We start from the raw sequence: 13,165 nt of genomic DNA on the forward strand, positions 1-13,165 counted from the left end.
GTCAGAGAGCTAAGGTCCCACACACTGGAGGGTGTGGCCAAAAATTTAAAGAAAAATTAAAAAAAAAAAAAGGATGAAGGAATTTGAGAAGGAGGGGACATATGTATACTTATGGCTGATTCATGTTTATGCATGGCAGAAACCAACACAATACTGTAAAGCAATCATCATTCAATTAAAAAGTTAATTAAAAAAAAAACACAATACCAGAAAAAAACAAAAACAGAAACAACAACTACTTCTGTAAACCCTCCATGGAAACACCAAATAAATTCTTCTGAACGTCCCTTTACTGAGATACCATGATTCCCATCGTGTGCAGTTTCCTCCGTTCCAACAAGCAATAAACTTGGTTTATTCTACTTCAAAAAAACAAAAAGGACGAAAGAATAAAGGTGGGGAAGTGAAGCACTCAAAGGCAAATAGCTCACAGCTGCCAGAATGGGATTGACATTGAAAAGCCGTTTCTAGAGTCAGTGTCTTTAACGAATACAGTGTACTGTCTGCCCAGAGAAAAAAAAGAAGTTGTTTAAAAAAAAAAAAAAATTCAACAAGAGAGAACTCTCAAATCATTGCAAAAAACCCACCTTCAGATTTGCATAAAGATCTGCCTAGAGGCATAGTCATGGAGAAGGCAATGGCACCCCACTCCAGTACTCTTGCCTGGAAAATCCCATGGATGGAGGAGCCTGGTGGGCTGCTGTCTATGGGGTTGCACAGAGTCGGACATGACTGAAGCGACTTAGCAGAGGCATAGTCAACTATCCCGAGGCTGACCTAGTGAAACTGCGATGTTTTGTTCTTTTAAAAATGATGGATTTAGAGAGAGGGGATGTTGATGGAGCGTCACAAAGGTAGTGGCCAAATACTCTGTTTGATTTTGGCCACATTGTATGGCATAGGAGATCTTAGTTCCCTGATCAGGGATTGAACCTTTGCCTCCTGCAGTCGAAGTGCAGATTCTTAACCACTGGACTGCCAAGGAAAGTCCCCCAAAGCCTTTTGACATTCCTTAAACTTGACAAATACGCCAGTAAATTTGGAATGTGAGCAAATTTGGAAAACTCAGCAGTGGCCACAGGACTGGAAAAGGTCAGTTTTCATTTCAGTCCGAAAGAAAGGCAATGCCAATGAATGCTCAAACTACTGCACAATTGCACTCATCTCACACGCTAGTAAAGTAATGCTCAAAATTGTCCAAGCCAGGCTTCAGCAATACGTGAACTGTGAAATTCCAGATGTTCAAGCTGGTTTTAGAAAAGGCAGAGGAACCAGAGCTCAAATTGCAAACATCTGCTGGATCATCGAAAAAGCAAGAGAGTTCCAGAAGAGCATCTATTTCTGCTTTCTTGACTATGCCAAAGCCTGACTGTGTGGATCACAATAAACTGTGGAAAATTCTGAAAGAGATGGGAATGCCAGACCACCTGACCTGCCTCTTGAGAAATCTGTATGCAGGTCAAGAAGCAACAGTTAGAACTGGACATGGAACAATAGACTGGTTCCAAATAGGAAAAGGAGTACCTCAAGGCTGTATATTGTCACCCTGCTTGTTTAATTTATATGCAGAGTACATCATGAGAAACGCTGGGCTGGATGAAGCATAAGCTGGAATCAAGATTGCCGGAAGAAATATCAATAACCTCAGATAATGCAGATGATACCACCCTTATGGCAGAAATTGAAGAACTAAAGAGCCTCTTGATGAAACAGGAGAGTGAAAAAGTTGGCTTAAAGCTCAACATTCGGAAAACTAAGATCATGGCATCTGGTCTCATCACTTCATGGCAAATAGATGGGAAACAATGGAAACAGCGGCTAACTTTATTTGGGGGGCTCCAAAATCACCACAGATGGTGACTGTAGCCATGAAATTAAAAGATGCTTACTCCTTGGAAGGAAAGCTATGACCAACCTAGACAGAGATATTACATTGCCAGCAAAGGTCTGTCTAGTTAAAGCTATGGCTTTTCCAATAGTCATGTATGGATGTGAGAGTTGGGCCATAAATAAAGCTGAGTGCTGCAGAATTGATGCTTTTGAACTGTGGTTCAACTGTTGAAGAGTCTTGAGAGTCCCTTAGACTACAAGGAGATCCAACCAGTCCATCCTAAAAGAAATCAGTGCTAAATATTCATTGGAAGGACTGATACTGAAGCTGAAGCTCCAATATGTTGGCCACCCGATTTGAAGAGCTGACTCATTTGAAAAGACCCTGATGCTGGGAAATTTGAAGGCAGGAGGAGAAGGAGATGACACAGGATGAGATGGTTGGATGGCATCACCGACTCAATGGACATGAGTTTGAGTAAACTCTGGGAGTTGGTGATGGACAGGGATGCCTGGTGTGCTGTAGTCCACAGGATTGCACAGAGTCGGACATGACTGAGCGACTGAACCAAACTGAACTGAAACCTGACACAGATTCAGAGGCCGGAAGAGATTGGGTGTCTGGACTCTGGTCTGAGGGAGGAGGGGGCTTTGCGCTGGAACGCGAGAGGAAGTTAAGACATTCTGCAGGGACAGTGGAATTCCTGCAATACGCGGAGGGGTGGGAGAGTGGGAGGCGAGGAGAGAAGGAAAGTTGGTGGAGCTGCCACAAGAGGAGAATGTTGACTGGGAGGGAGTTCTGGAGGAGCAACTGGAAAGACCGGCAGGAGAGGATCCCTTTGTCAGCAGCTTCTGATGTGTGACTCCCCGGGGAGCCTCTGATGGCAGCAGCAGGGGTGTGGCCAGGCTGAGTCACTGGGGCTTCTCCCTCCTTCCTTTGTGAGGCCCCTTCTTGAGGATAGGAGCCCACCTACCCGGGTTCCCAGCCCCCCATCTCCCCTGACACCCTGAAGGCTGGGTGTTCACTTTCAGTCACACAGCCCCTTGGGTGACCCAGGGGCCCTGTCTTCCTGCCAACCTTCTGCTTCCACCTCGTTCTCCTAATACATCACCTGTGGAATGCCTAGAAACACTTTCACATCCCTCTACACCCTGATGAAGTGGCATATTCTCTAACACCACCCATTTACTCTCTCTGCCTTATTGTTCTTTCTCTCTTCCATTTTACAGATGAGGAAAACTGAGACCTGGAAAATGGAGAAAAATATGCCACTGGGCAGGGAGGCAGGACAAGGGACCAAACATCAGATACATTTTTCTTTCCCATCTCCCTCTCTTCAGGGTGTCTTCTCCTCCACTTTGGAGCTCCAGAGCTTCTCCACCTTTGTTTTTCAGGCTATTAAAGTGCACACCCATAGAAAAGTAAATGGAAGGAAGCAGGCGCCCCGTGACTACCACCGTGTGCAGGTTGGTACACGTCCTTCAGGTTTAATTTTGTGAATATTTTCATTTTACATAGTGAGAACCACATACACATATATTTCTGTATATTCCTTCCTTCATTTAACATCACATAGCATAAACATCCTCACATGATACTAAGAATTCTGCATAATTATTCTTAACAGCTTCAGAATATCCTTGCCTCAAACCAGCCTACCGTTTTAACAATCCACTGTTTCTAGACACCTGTGTTTCCACTATTTTGTTATGAAAAAATAACATTGTGATAAATTCCAACTTTGCTCCACATTTTGGACTTTTTTTTTTTTAGTAGACAACTAGAATCACTAGGTCAAAGGTGGAGGATAAAACAAATGTCCCCACTCACACTGCCAAATCACCTTCCATAAAAACTGTATGAATTTACAGTTTCAGTGGCAGAGAGGGCTGGTCTCACTACATCCTTACCAACATCAAGGTTTTTGTATTTGTTTGGTTTTTAGGTCCTTACTGATTTGATTGGCTTACACACATATTGTTGAGGTTTTGACATGCCTCCGAGGAAAGATAAAGTCAAGTAAGACTGTAGGTCACTGAGGTCCTTCTTTCTGTAAATTTCCTGCTCCAGGGCGTAGGGATGGAGAGATGGGAGTGGAGAGATTAGCGATATCTTCTCATGGTCTCTTTTATCCAGTTGACATACTTGCAGACTTGGGTATAGACACCTGGGTCGTTGGGTTGGCCGCAAGGGAAACTTCCCCAGGACACCACGCCTTGCAAGGTACCTTTGCACATCAGTGGTCCCCCTGAGTCACCCTGGAAGGGATAAAGCAAATTAGCTTCAGCTTCACAGGGAAGCTCCTGCCTCCGCCTCAGTTGTCAGTCTTTGTCAGGCGGACCCTGGATTTCCACCACGGCCAATGGGGAGAGAGTCATTGTTTCTGGGGACCAATGGAAGAGCAGAAATTAAGGCCATCGCGGAGAAGATAAACCACATTCTCTAAAGACATTGGCTTGAGCCCCAGCCCATGGGACCAATCACAGGGAAGGGGCGGGGCTTCTGGCGGTCAAAGCCTCGTTTCTTCCAGGTCTTTCGGGATTCTGGCACCAAGCCAAGGGAGGGAGGTGTACTGTCTCCAGGGGATGGATAGATGTGCGAAAGGAGGACGGGGTGGCCCTGGAACCCAGGGGCCAAACTGATAACATAATTCAGAAGGCCCAGTGCAAAACGGAAATACAAAGAATTCCCTGGCGGTCCATTGGTTAGGACTTGGCACTTTCACTGCCGTGGCCTGGGTTTGAGCTCTAGTGAGAGAACTAAGATCTCCCAAGTGACTTGGCATTGCCAAAAAAAAAAAAAGAAAGAAAGAAAGAAAGAAAATGTGGGCTCCATAGCTCAAAAAGTATTAAGAATTTCAAAACAGCAACAGGAATGTATTAAACCAAGCGTGGGACTCTCCCGAGTGTGGGACCCTGTGTCACGGTACGACTCGCACATTCAAGAAGCTGGCTGTCACTAGGGGAGGAAGAGGATGCCTTACTCTTTGGGACACACATTCCTGTCCCATGACCCCATCCCTCACACATATGGTCCCCCCATTCCTGACAGCTGAGGGTGCAGATGAGAGGCAAAGGAGTGGGGGTGGGGAGGTATGGGGAGAGACAAGGAAAGGCAAAGAGTCACAGAGAAAAGGAACGGAGGGGACTTCTGTGGTGGTCGAGTGGCTAAGAATCCACCTTCCAATGTAGGGGGACATGGGAGCTCAGAGAACTAAGATCCCACATGCTGTGGGACAATGAAGAGAAAAAAAAGGAAGAGAGGTATAGCAAAGGATGAAGAAGAGGCTGCCAGTGGGGGTGGTGGGAGCAACACAGATGGAAAGAATGAAATGAAATTCAGTGAAAAGAGAGATGTGGAAAGATGGTGTTCAGAGACAGAGTGAAAGTGAAAGTCGCTCAGTAGTGTCTGACTCTTTGCGACCCCATGGATATAGTCCATGGAATTCTCCAAGTCAGAATACTGGAGCGGGAAGCCTTTCCTTCTCCAGGAATCTTCCCAACCCAGGGATCGAACCTAGGTCTCCCGCTCTGCAGGCGGATTCTTTACCAGCTGGGACACCAGGGAAGCCCAAGAACACTGGAGTGGGTAGCCTATAGCTTCTCCAGCGGATCTTCCCAACCCAGGGATCGAACTGGGGTCTCCTGCATTGTAGGTGGATTCTTTACCAATTGAGCTATCACAGAGAGGGGGTTACAAAGGAGAGGGCAGAGAGAATTCTTGGCTTAAGACTGGGTCCCAAGGGAGGGGAGTAAGACCTTAACTTCAAGCACACAATCTCAGTAATGCAATAAATACCATTTAATGCAATACCTTAAAAATTGAATTTAATATGAAAAAGTTCATGATGAACACTGTATCCCAATTTTAGATAAAGGGTCAGGTCAGGTACCAGGCTGTGCTGAGACTCATTGAAGCCTGAAGTAGATGAGAAATTCAGTAAGACTGAGGCCTCTGTATTGAAAATTATGATATTTTGTTCATCGTGGACTTTTGCATGAATTGACAAAAAAATATTACATTAGAATGTGATTTATCTTGATTATTGAGTTTTTTGGGCACCTCTTCCCCTGTAAAGTTTGTGTTTGGGGGCTTCACTGGTGACTCAGTTGGTAAAGAATCCGCATGCAATGCAGGACACCTAGGTTTGATCCCTGGGTCAGGAAGATCCCTATGACAAGAAAATGGCAACCCACTCCAGTGTTCTTGCCTGGAGAATCCCATGGACAGAGGAGCCTGGTGGGTTATAGTCCATTGAGCTGCAAAGAGTCAGACACGACTGAATGACTAAACCACCAGCACTGTGTTCATGGGTTGCAATACTCAACAAAGATGTCAATTAAAAAATAAATACAGTTTGTGTTTGAAGCCAAGCCCACACATGCCTACCCTTTGGCCCCCAGGTTCCCCATCCTCAGACCCTCCTGTTCATTTTTCTGCCTCATCCTCAGGGTCACATCAGCCCGCACTGGGCTCCCACTACTGACGTGAGCAGAGAATGGGGTAGCAAGAGCTAGGAAAGCCGAGCCTGGGGCGGGGGCTGCGGGGGTGATGGGGAAGGCTCCGCACCAAGGTCAGGTGCAGAGATTCTGGGTGAAGGGGGACAACGGGGGCTCTGTGCTCAGATGAAGCAGCCGGGGACCCGGGGCGGGAGAGGAGGGGGGTCTCACGTTGCAGGCGTTGGTTCTGGAGTTGGGGATGCCAGCACAGAGCATGGAGTCTCCCAGCAAGTCCTTGTAAACCTTCCTGCAGTCTTGTGGGGAGATGAGCTTGACGTCTGTGCACATGAGCTGTCCTGGAAAGGTCACTGCGGGATGGGGAGGGGTGTCAGTCAGAGGGCTGGGGTCCGGATGGGGAGAGGATGGGGGTTCAGGATTCTAGACCCTGAAGGACGAGGGGAGGAGGGGTGGGGGGAGGGACTCCACATTCGGATTATGAAAAAGGGGCTGACTCCTGATCTCCTGGGTCTGGGGGAGGAAGGGTCAGGGTCCAGGGCCCCTGGGTCTCCCAGGCAGCCTCACCATCAGGACTGGTGGTGGTGCCCCAGCCGGAAACGGTGCACATGGTCCCGGGGGGATCGCAGTGGGAAGGCAGGTTGACTTTCTTCACATTGGACGACAGCTTGGCCCGGCCATTCAGTTTCACCAGCATGAGGTCATTGGCGTGGGTCTGTGTGGAGTATCCTGGGTGGCGGAAGGACCGCGTGGCCTTGATCTTCTGGCCGCCCACCAGCCGAACACTGCCCATGTGCACGTTGTACTCACTGCAGGAGGCAGCAGTGTTCAGAGAGATGCTATGAGTGAAACGGGGCGGGGGGGCAGGGACCCAGAGAGAGGGGGACAGGGACCAGAGAGAGGGGGACAGGGACCCAGAGAGAGAGGGGGACGGGGACCAGAGAGAGGGGGACAGGGACCCAGAGAGAGAGGGGGATGAGAACCCAGAGAGAGAGGGGGACAGGGACCCAGAGGAAGGGCTGGAAGTGCTTGCACGTACTTCATCTTGCAGTGGGCAGCAGTGAGAACCCAGAGAGAGAGGGGAACAGGGACCCAGAGGAAGGGCTGGAAGTGCTTGCACATACTTCATCTTGCAGTGGGCAGCAGTGAGCACCCACTGCTCGTTGAGCAGCACGCCTCCGCAGTGGAGCTGACTGCCCTTGAGCAGGGCCACCTGCCAGGGCTGGGAGCCTCTGGGACACGGGACTCCATCAATAATCTTCTCCCCACTCTTGTTGCCCTGGTCTGGACAGAGACATGGAGGAACAAGTGGGTAGCAAGCCTCAGAGGAAGACTGAGTCAGCTGCTGAGGGATTTGGAGACATGGAGACAGACAGACAGACAGACAAGGAGACAGGCAGAAAAGGAGAAAAGTGCAGAAAGAGCAGGAGATGGAGACAGAGAGAGACAGAGGCAGCCTGCTCAGAAAGCCAGGAGGAGCATCTTGTCTGGGGGGTCACCGCCAAAGCTGATGGGAGAGACGCTGCGTGCGGAGACAGGGTCTGGGGGGCATAGAGACCCCGGGAGGCAGAAGGAAGCAGGAAGGAAGGAGGCAGAAGGCAGAGGTGTCTTGTCTTCCAAAGGAGGAAGCTGCTGGAGCCAGGGGAGGCCCTGAGCAGGCACACCCCGGAGAGAGGAGCCCCTGAGGAGGGTCAACAGGGCTGAAGATGGGAGGTCGGGGGTGAGGGCAGCCCCCACCCCCACTCCAGGGCTGGTCCCCACCTTCCTGTGCAACAGATCCCAGGGCGAAGGTCAGCAGCAGGATCACCAAGGGTGTCGTCATGGTGACCCCTCTGAGCCTCTCAGGGGCTGCCAGGCAGGGAGGTGTCTCTTTTCTGGTGCGGCTATGAAGGACAGAGTTGGGGAAGCAGGAGTCCTGGCCCCCAGCCCCTCCTCCCTCAGACCCAGGAGTCTGGACCCCCAGCCCCTCCTCCTTCTGCCCCAGACGCCCTTCCTCTGGGGCCCCAGGAATCTGGGCTCCCATCCCTCCCCATCCATCAATCTGTATTCCTAGTTTCTTTTCCCCTGAGACCTCAAATTCTAGACCTCCAGCCCCTCGACCGTCAGAACCAGGCGTCCAGGCTTCCCTCTGCCCCCTCCCCTCAGGAACAGGAGTCAGGGGTCCAGCCAGCCTCATCCGCCCCCTCTCCCCCGTCTCCCCCTACCGTAGATGAAGCCCCTTCTCAGCTTGGGGAGGTCAGGTCCGACCCGGGCGCCAGACTCGCTTGGGAGCCAGGAGTCTCCAGCCCGGCGCACGGCGGCTGTCTTATACCGAGTCCGCCCCCGCCCCCGCCCTCGCCCTCGGCGCCCTGGGGTGCAGGTGGGGCCGGCTCTGGGACGCCCCCTACCGCGTTCGCGGTTATCTCGAACCCCTGTGGCAGCCCAGGCGCTTGCTCTCCGCTCTCTCCACCCTCTCACCCCCGCGCCTTCGGGCCGGCATCCGGGGTGCAGCTGCCAAGGGAGGACCCAGACGCTCCAGCCAAGGGCCGGGGGCGGAGTTCAGGGGGCAGCGGGGCTCAGGAAATGGGCTCTGGCTGGGCCTTCCTCTGGGGCCATTTTCTGGCCCCCATCCCCTCTCAGGGATGCCCTAGACCCTATACCCTAATTCTCACCAGTTTGGGAGAATTCCTTCAGGCTGGAACCCAGTCGTCTTTGAACCTGAACCCATTCCCAACCCTCATATAGTGTTAGTTGCTCAGTCGTGTCTGACTCTTTGCCAGTAGCCACGCCCCCCCCCCCCCCCCCCCCCCCCCCGCCACCCCCGACAGGCTCCTCTGTCCATGGGATTTTCCAGGCAAGGATACTGCGGTGAGTTGCCATTCCTTTCTCCAGGGATCTTCCCGACCCAGGCATCGAACCCAGGTCTCCTGAATTACAGGCAGATTCTTTTTAATTTAACCCTCATATAGGATATGAATTAAAAAGAAGAAGCTCTTTCCTAACTTGATAAATGCTTACTGTTATCAGTATCATCTGTGTTTTCATATTATACCCAGATTTCTATACATACTCTGTATTTATAACAAAAGCATCTGTACTAAACATTATCTACTTAATATCACCTCTTTCTTTATTAATTACCTTGAAGATTTTTTCCTCTTAGTATATTTAGATGGGTTCCCCTACCTTCTTAAGGGTTGCAAAATAATATTCCATGTTATAGTTGTATCATGATTTATGCAATCTGTTTCAAATAAGAGTATGTTTGGATAGTTTTAATTGTAATAATGCTGGGTTGCGCTTCCTTGTACATTCATCTTTGCTAATTATGTTCATTCAAGAAATATTTACTGAGCATCTGTTTTGTGCCAGAAATTATTCTGGCTCCTGGGGACATTGTGGTCAGCATTCTTTCATACAGGCTCTTGTTCTAGTGGGTGGAGACTGGGAATACAAAAATAAGCATATAAAATGCAGGCTTTGTTTGTTAGATGTTGGTTAAGTACTGAAGAGAAAAATAAAAGCAGGGAAGAGGGACAGGGAGATACTGGTTTCCCCCACTCTCAGGGACCCCTGGGGTTGTATAATTAGGAAGATTCCACATGAAGATAACATTTGAATAAAATGTTAAAGGAGTTGTTGGATGGGTCCATGTAGCTCCTTGGAGGGAGTGAGTTCTAGGCGGAGCAAATGGGCTGGTAAGTTAGGCAAGAGGCATGGGTAGACTGTTCTAGCAGGGGAGCCCTTTTGGAAATTTCCATTTATTTCTTTTTGTCTGTGCTGGGTCTCCGTGGCTGTGCAAGGGCCTTCTCTAGCTGCGGTGGATGGGGGCTGCTCTCTGTTGCAGGGCTCCAGCTTCTCATTGCAGTGGGTTCTCTTGCTGCACAGCACAGGCTTTAGGCATGCGGGCTTCACTAGTGGTGGCTCGTGGGCTCTACAGAGCGAGCTCAGAAGTTGTGGGCTCCTAGGCACGTGGAACCTTCCCTGACCAGGGATCGAACCCATGTCCTCTGCATTGACAGGTGGACTCTTATCCACTGCGCCACAAGAGAAGTCCAAGGGAGCCCTTTGACTGGAGCTGAATGAGCAGGAGCACAAGGGCAGGTGACAAGGTGATGAGGTAACAGGACTCGGATGACATAGGATCTTGAAAATCAGTGTAGGACTTTGGCACTTACCTTGAGTAAGATGGGAACCATTATACCTGAAGGCCAGTTCCTAAAAAGTGGAATTGACCCCAGCTTCTAAATCAGACCCCCAAAATGTGATCTGGTCCTCAACCCTGGGCCTAAATCTTACCTCAATTCTGACCCTTAACCAGACTCTAGGTTTGTCCCACAATAGACATTACTGTTGCCGACTTAAGCATTCATTCCTTCTGCCTTTCTATCAGAACTCCAATTTTGTTTGGATAATCTTTTATCCTCATCATGACTATGAAGTTTACTGCACCAAGCAGGAAGACCATATCCTACCTGCCCGGATTGGTTTAGAAATGAACATGTGATGCAGGTCTGGCCAATGAGGAGTGAAGAGGAGACCCCTGGGGCTTTCTTATTTTCAAAAAGAGACACTGGCAGAATTCTCTTTTCTTTTTTCTAGATAGCACCCCCTCTGGATGTAAGTTTTGCAAGCATGGCAGCCTTCCTGGGACTGGGGAGAGAAGTGGCTGGTGGACCAAGCCAAAACACCGCAGATGGTCAACAGAGGGATGGAGTGATGTAACAGGATTTGTACTTTCCAAATCACTCTGGCTGCTATATGGAAGATGGATTTTAAGGGGGTGTGGAGACATGAGAAAACTATCGTTATTGTTCCGATGAGCGATGATGACGACTTGGATATAAGCCATTTGGGAGGTGGGGATGGTAATAAGTGGAGGGATTCAAGGTGCATGTAGAGGAATCAACAGGTCTTGGCAATGGATTAAATGGAAGCTGGGGAGAGGGAGACAGATGTTAAAACTTCAAAGTCTCTCGCTTGATGGATGGAGCTGCCGTTCACCGAGAAGACACGGTTGGATACGATCAGGTGCTCAAGAGAGAGTGGAAAAGACCTCACTCTTTTTCACAGCATGCTGAGGAGGCTGAAGAGAAATCCAGGGACTTCGTGCACAATCCTTACTTTGACCCAATTCTTAACACCAGTCTTTTTTGTTTCTTAATAATCCAATTACTTTATTATAAGCCTGAATCTCACGTAACTCATATTCTAAAATGTTGCATGGGAAACAGAACAAGGAAGCATATTAAAAGATGGTAGTCCACCTTCTCATTCACCTCTAGCACTAATGAAGGATATGGTCAAATTATAGACATTTTAAAAGGCAACACATAGATTTCACTTTGAATTCTGACCAAGCTTGGAGCGTGGTATCTGAGGGTAGAAGATACTGATACTAAAGGTTTGTTGTTGCAGAGCACAGGTTCTAGGCGCCTGGGCTTTAGTAGCTGTGGCTCATAGATGCTAGAGAGTGGGCTCAGAGGTTGTGGAAGCTGCCCACGGCTCGTGGAGACTTCCCGGGCCAGGGACTGACCCCTGAGTTCCTGTGTGCTGCCTTACCCCGTCCTCCCGGGAAAGAAGCAACGTCTATTTCTTGTGTACCTACTGTGTGATGTGTCAGGTGCCTTGGGACCCTCATCTCTGTTCCTCTCCTGGGTCCAAGCGAGGACTGTCTTCCCCACGTTATAGATGAGAAAAGGGAGGTTTAGAAGAAGTTAGAGGGCTTCCCTGGCGGCTCAGTGGTGAAGAATCTGCCTGCCAATGTGGGAGACACGGGTTCAATCCCTAAAGAGCTCACATACCGTGTGGCAACTAAGCCCATGTGCACGACTACCAAGCCTGTCCTCTACAGCCCAAGAGCCACGCCAACTGAAGCCCTCGAGCCTAGAGCCTGTGCTCCCAACAAGAGAAGCCACTGCAGTGAGAGGCCTGCGCACCGCACCTGGAGAGGAGCCCTGCTCGCCGCAACTGGAGAAAAGTCTATGCAGAACGAAGACCCAGCACAGCCAAACAAATAAATAATATATTAAAAAAAAATGAAATTAGGACTGAGGCTTCCCTGGTGGTGCACTGGTTAAGACTCTGCCCTTCCACTGCAGGGGGTGTGGGTTCGATCCCCAGTTGGGGAAGTTCCACATGCCATGAGGTGCTACCAAAGGAAAAAAAAAAAAAAAAGAAAGTTAGAATCCTTGTGGAAAAGCAATAGCTATGGAGTCAGAAGGGTCAGAATTGGAATGCTGAGGATTGATTGCCCAAGGTATCCCAGGTGGCACTAGTGGTAAAGAACCCGCCTGCTGACGCAGGAGACAGAAGAGACAGGCTTGATCCCTGGGTCAGGAAGGTCCTCTGGAGGAGGGCATGGCAACCCACTCCAGTATTCTTGCCTGGAGAATCCCGTGGACAGAGGAGCCTGGCGGGCTACAGTCCAGGGGGTCAAAAAGAGTCGGACACAACTGAGTGACTTAGCATACATGACCCATCACCATCACACAGACCCAGTCTGAGAAGGAAATTTCTCTGGGACACCGTCATCTATGCTCAGAACCTCTCTTGGCTCAAAATGAACTGGGAACCCCGTGGACTTCTTCACGATGCTCGTCCCCACGTTGGCCAGAGCCCCAAATCCCAGCCCTCTTGTGCGTGCCCTTTGTGCTTAATCCTGCTCTTCAGTCCCACCCAGACACCCAGTTCCATACTTCCTTTGCCCTGAGACTCATGTCCTGGTCTTCTGCCTGAAGACTCATCATCCGGCTCACCATCACACGTGAGCACTGGAACCTCGTTGTCCTGAAGCTGTGCCTTGCCCTCAGGCATCCCGGACATCGTCATCCTGGAACTTTCTGATTCAGCTTCTTAGATTCTGAAAGCCCATTGTTTCTGAATTCTGGGATTCCCTTCC

At 49.7% G+C, this 13,165-nt stretch overlaps 1 protein-coding gene across 2 annotated transcripts; it reads right to left on the bottom strand.

Annotated features, from left to right (window-relative positions):
• Positions 1–3,292: 3,292 nt before the first annotated feature.
• On the bottom strand, positions 3,293–9,021 carry KLK7 (kallikrein related peptidase 7). Of its 2 annotated transcripts, none has more exons than XM_070772228.1 (6): positions 8,937–9,021; positions 8,047–8,168; positions 7,410–7,569; positions 6,853–7,094; positions 6,502–6,638; positions 3,293–4,089 (listed from the first exon to the last, which is right to left on the bottom strand). In XM_070772228.1, exons 1-6 carry the CDS (start codon positions 8,990–8,992, stop codon positions 3,934–3,936), a joined length of 873 nt encoding a protein of 290 aa, XP_070628329.1. In that variant the 5' UTR covers positions 8,993–9,021; the 3' UTR covers positions 3,293–3,933. The 2 variants fall into 2 exon arrangements, with proteins under 2 accessions (XP_070628329.1, XP_019834008.2); XM_019978449.2 differs by lacking the exon at positions 8,937–9,021 and adding an exon at positions 8,490–8,714.
• Between the last annotated feature and the right edge of the window lie 4,144 nt (positions 9,022–13,165).

The sequence above is a fragment of the Bos indicus genome, chromosome 18 (genome assembly GCF_029378745.1).
Source record: "Bos indicus isolate NIAB-ARS_2022 breed Sahiwal x Tharparkar chromosome 18, NIAB-ARS_B.indTharparkar_mat_pri_1.0, whole genome shotgun sequence".
Taxonomy (NCBI): Eukaryota; Metazoa; Chordata; class Mammalia; order Artiodactyla; family Bovidae; genus Bos; species Bos indicus.

Excerpts from the sequence above, each read along its gene's own strand:
- KLK7 (XM_070772228.1), bottom strand. The coding sequence starts at position 8,992 with ATGGGTTCAGGTTCAAAGACGACTGGGTTCCAGCCTGAAGGAATTCTC. Across the intron at positions 7,570-8,046 it reads GGGATCTGTTGCACAGGAAG|ACCAGGGCAACAAGAGTGGG; the intron begins GTGGGGACCAGC and ends GTCTCTGTCCAG. Across the intron at positions 7,095-7,409 it reads GCTGCCCACTGCAAGATGAA|TGAGTACAACGTGCACATGG; the intron begins GTATGTGCAAGC and ends TGCCTCCTGCAG.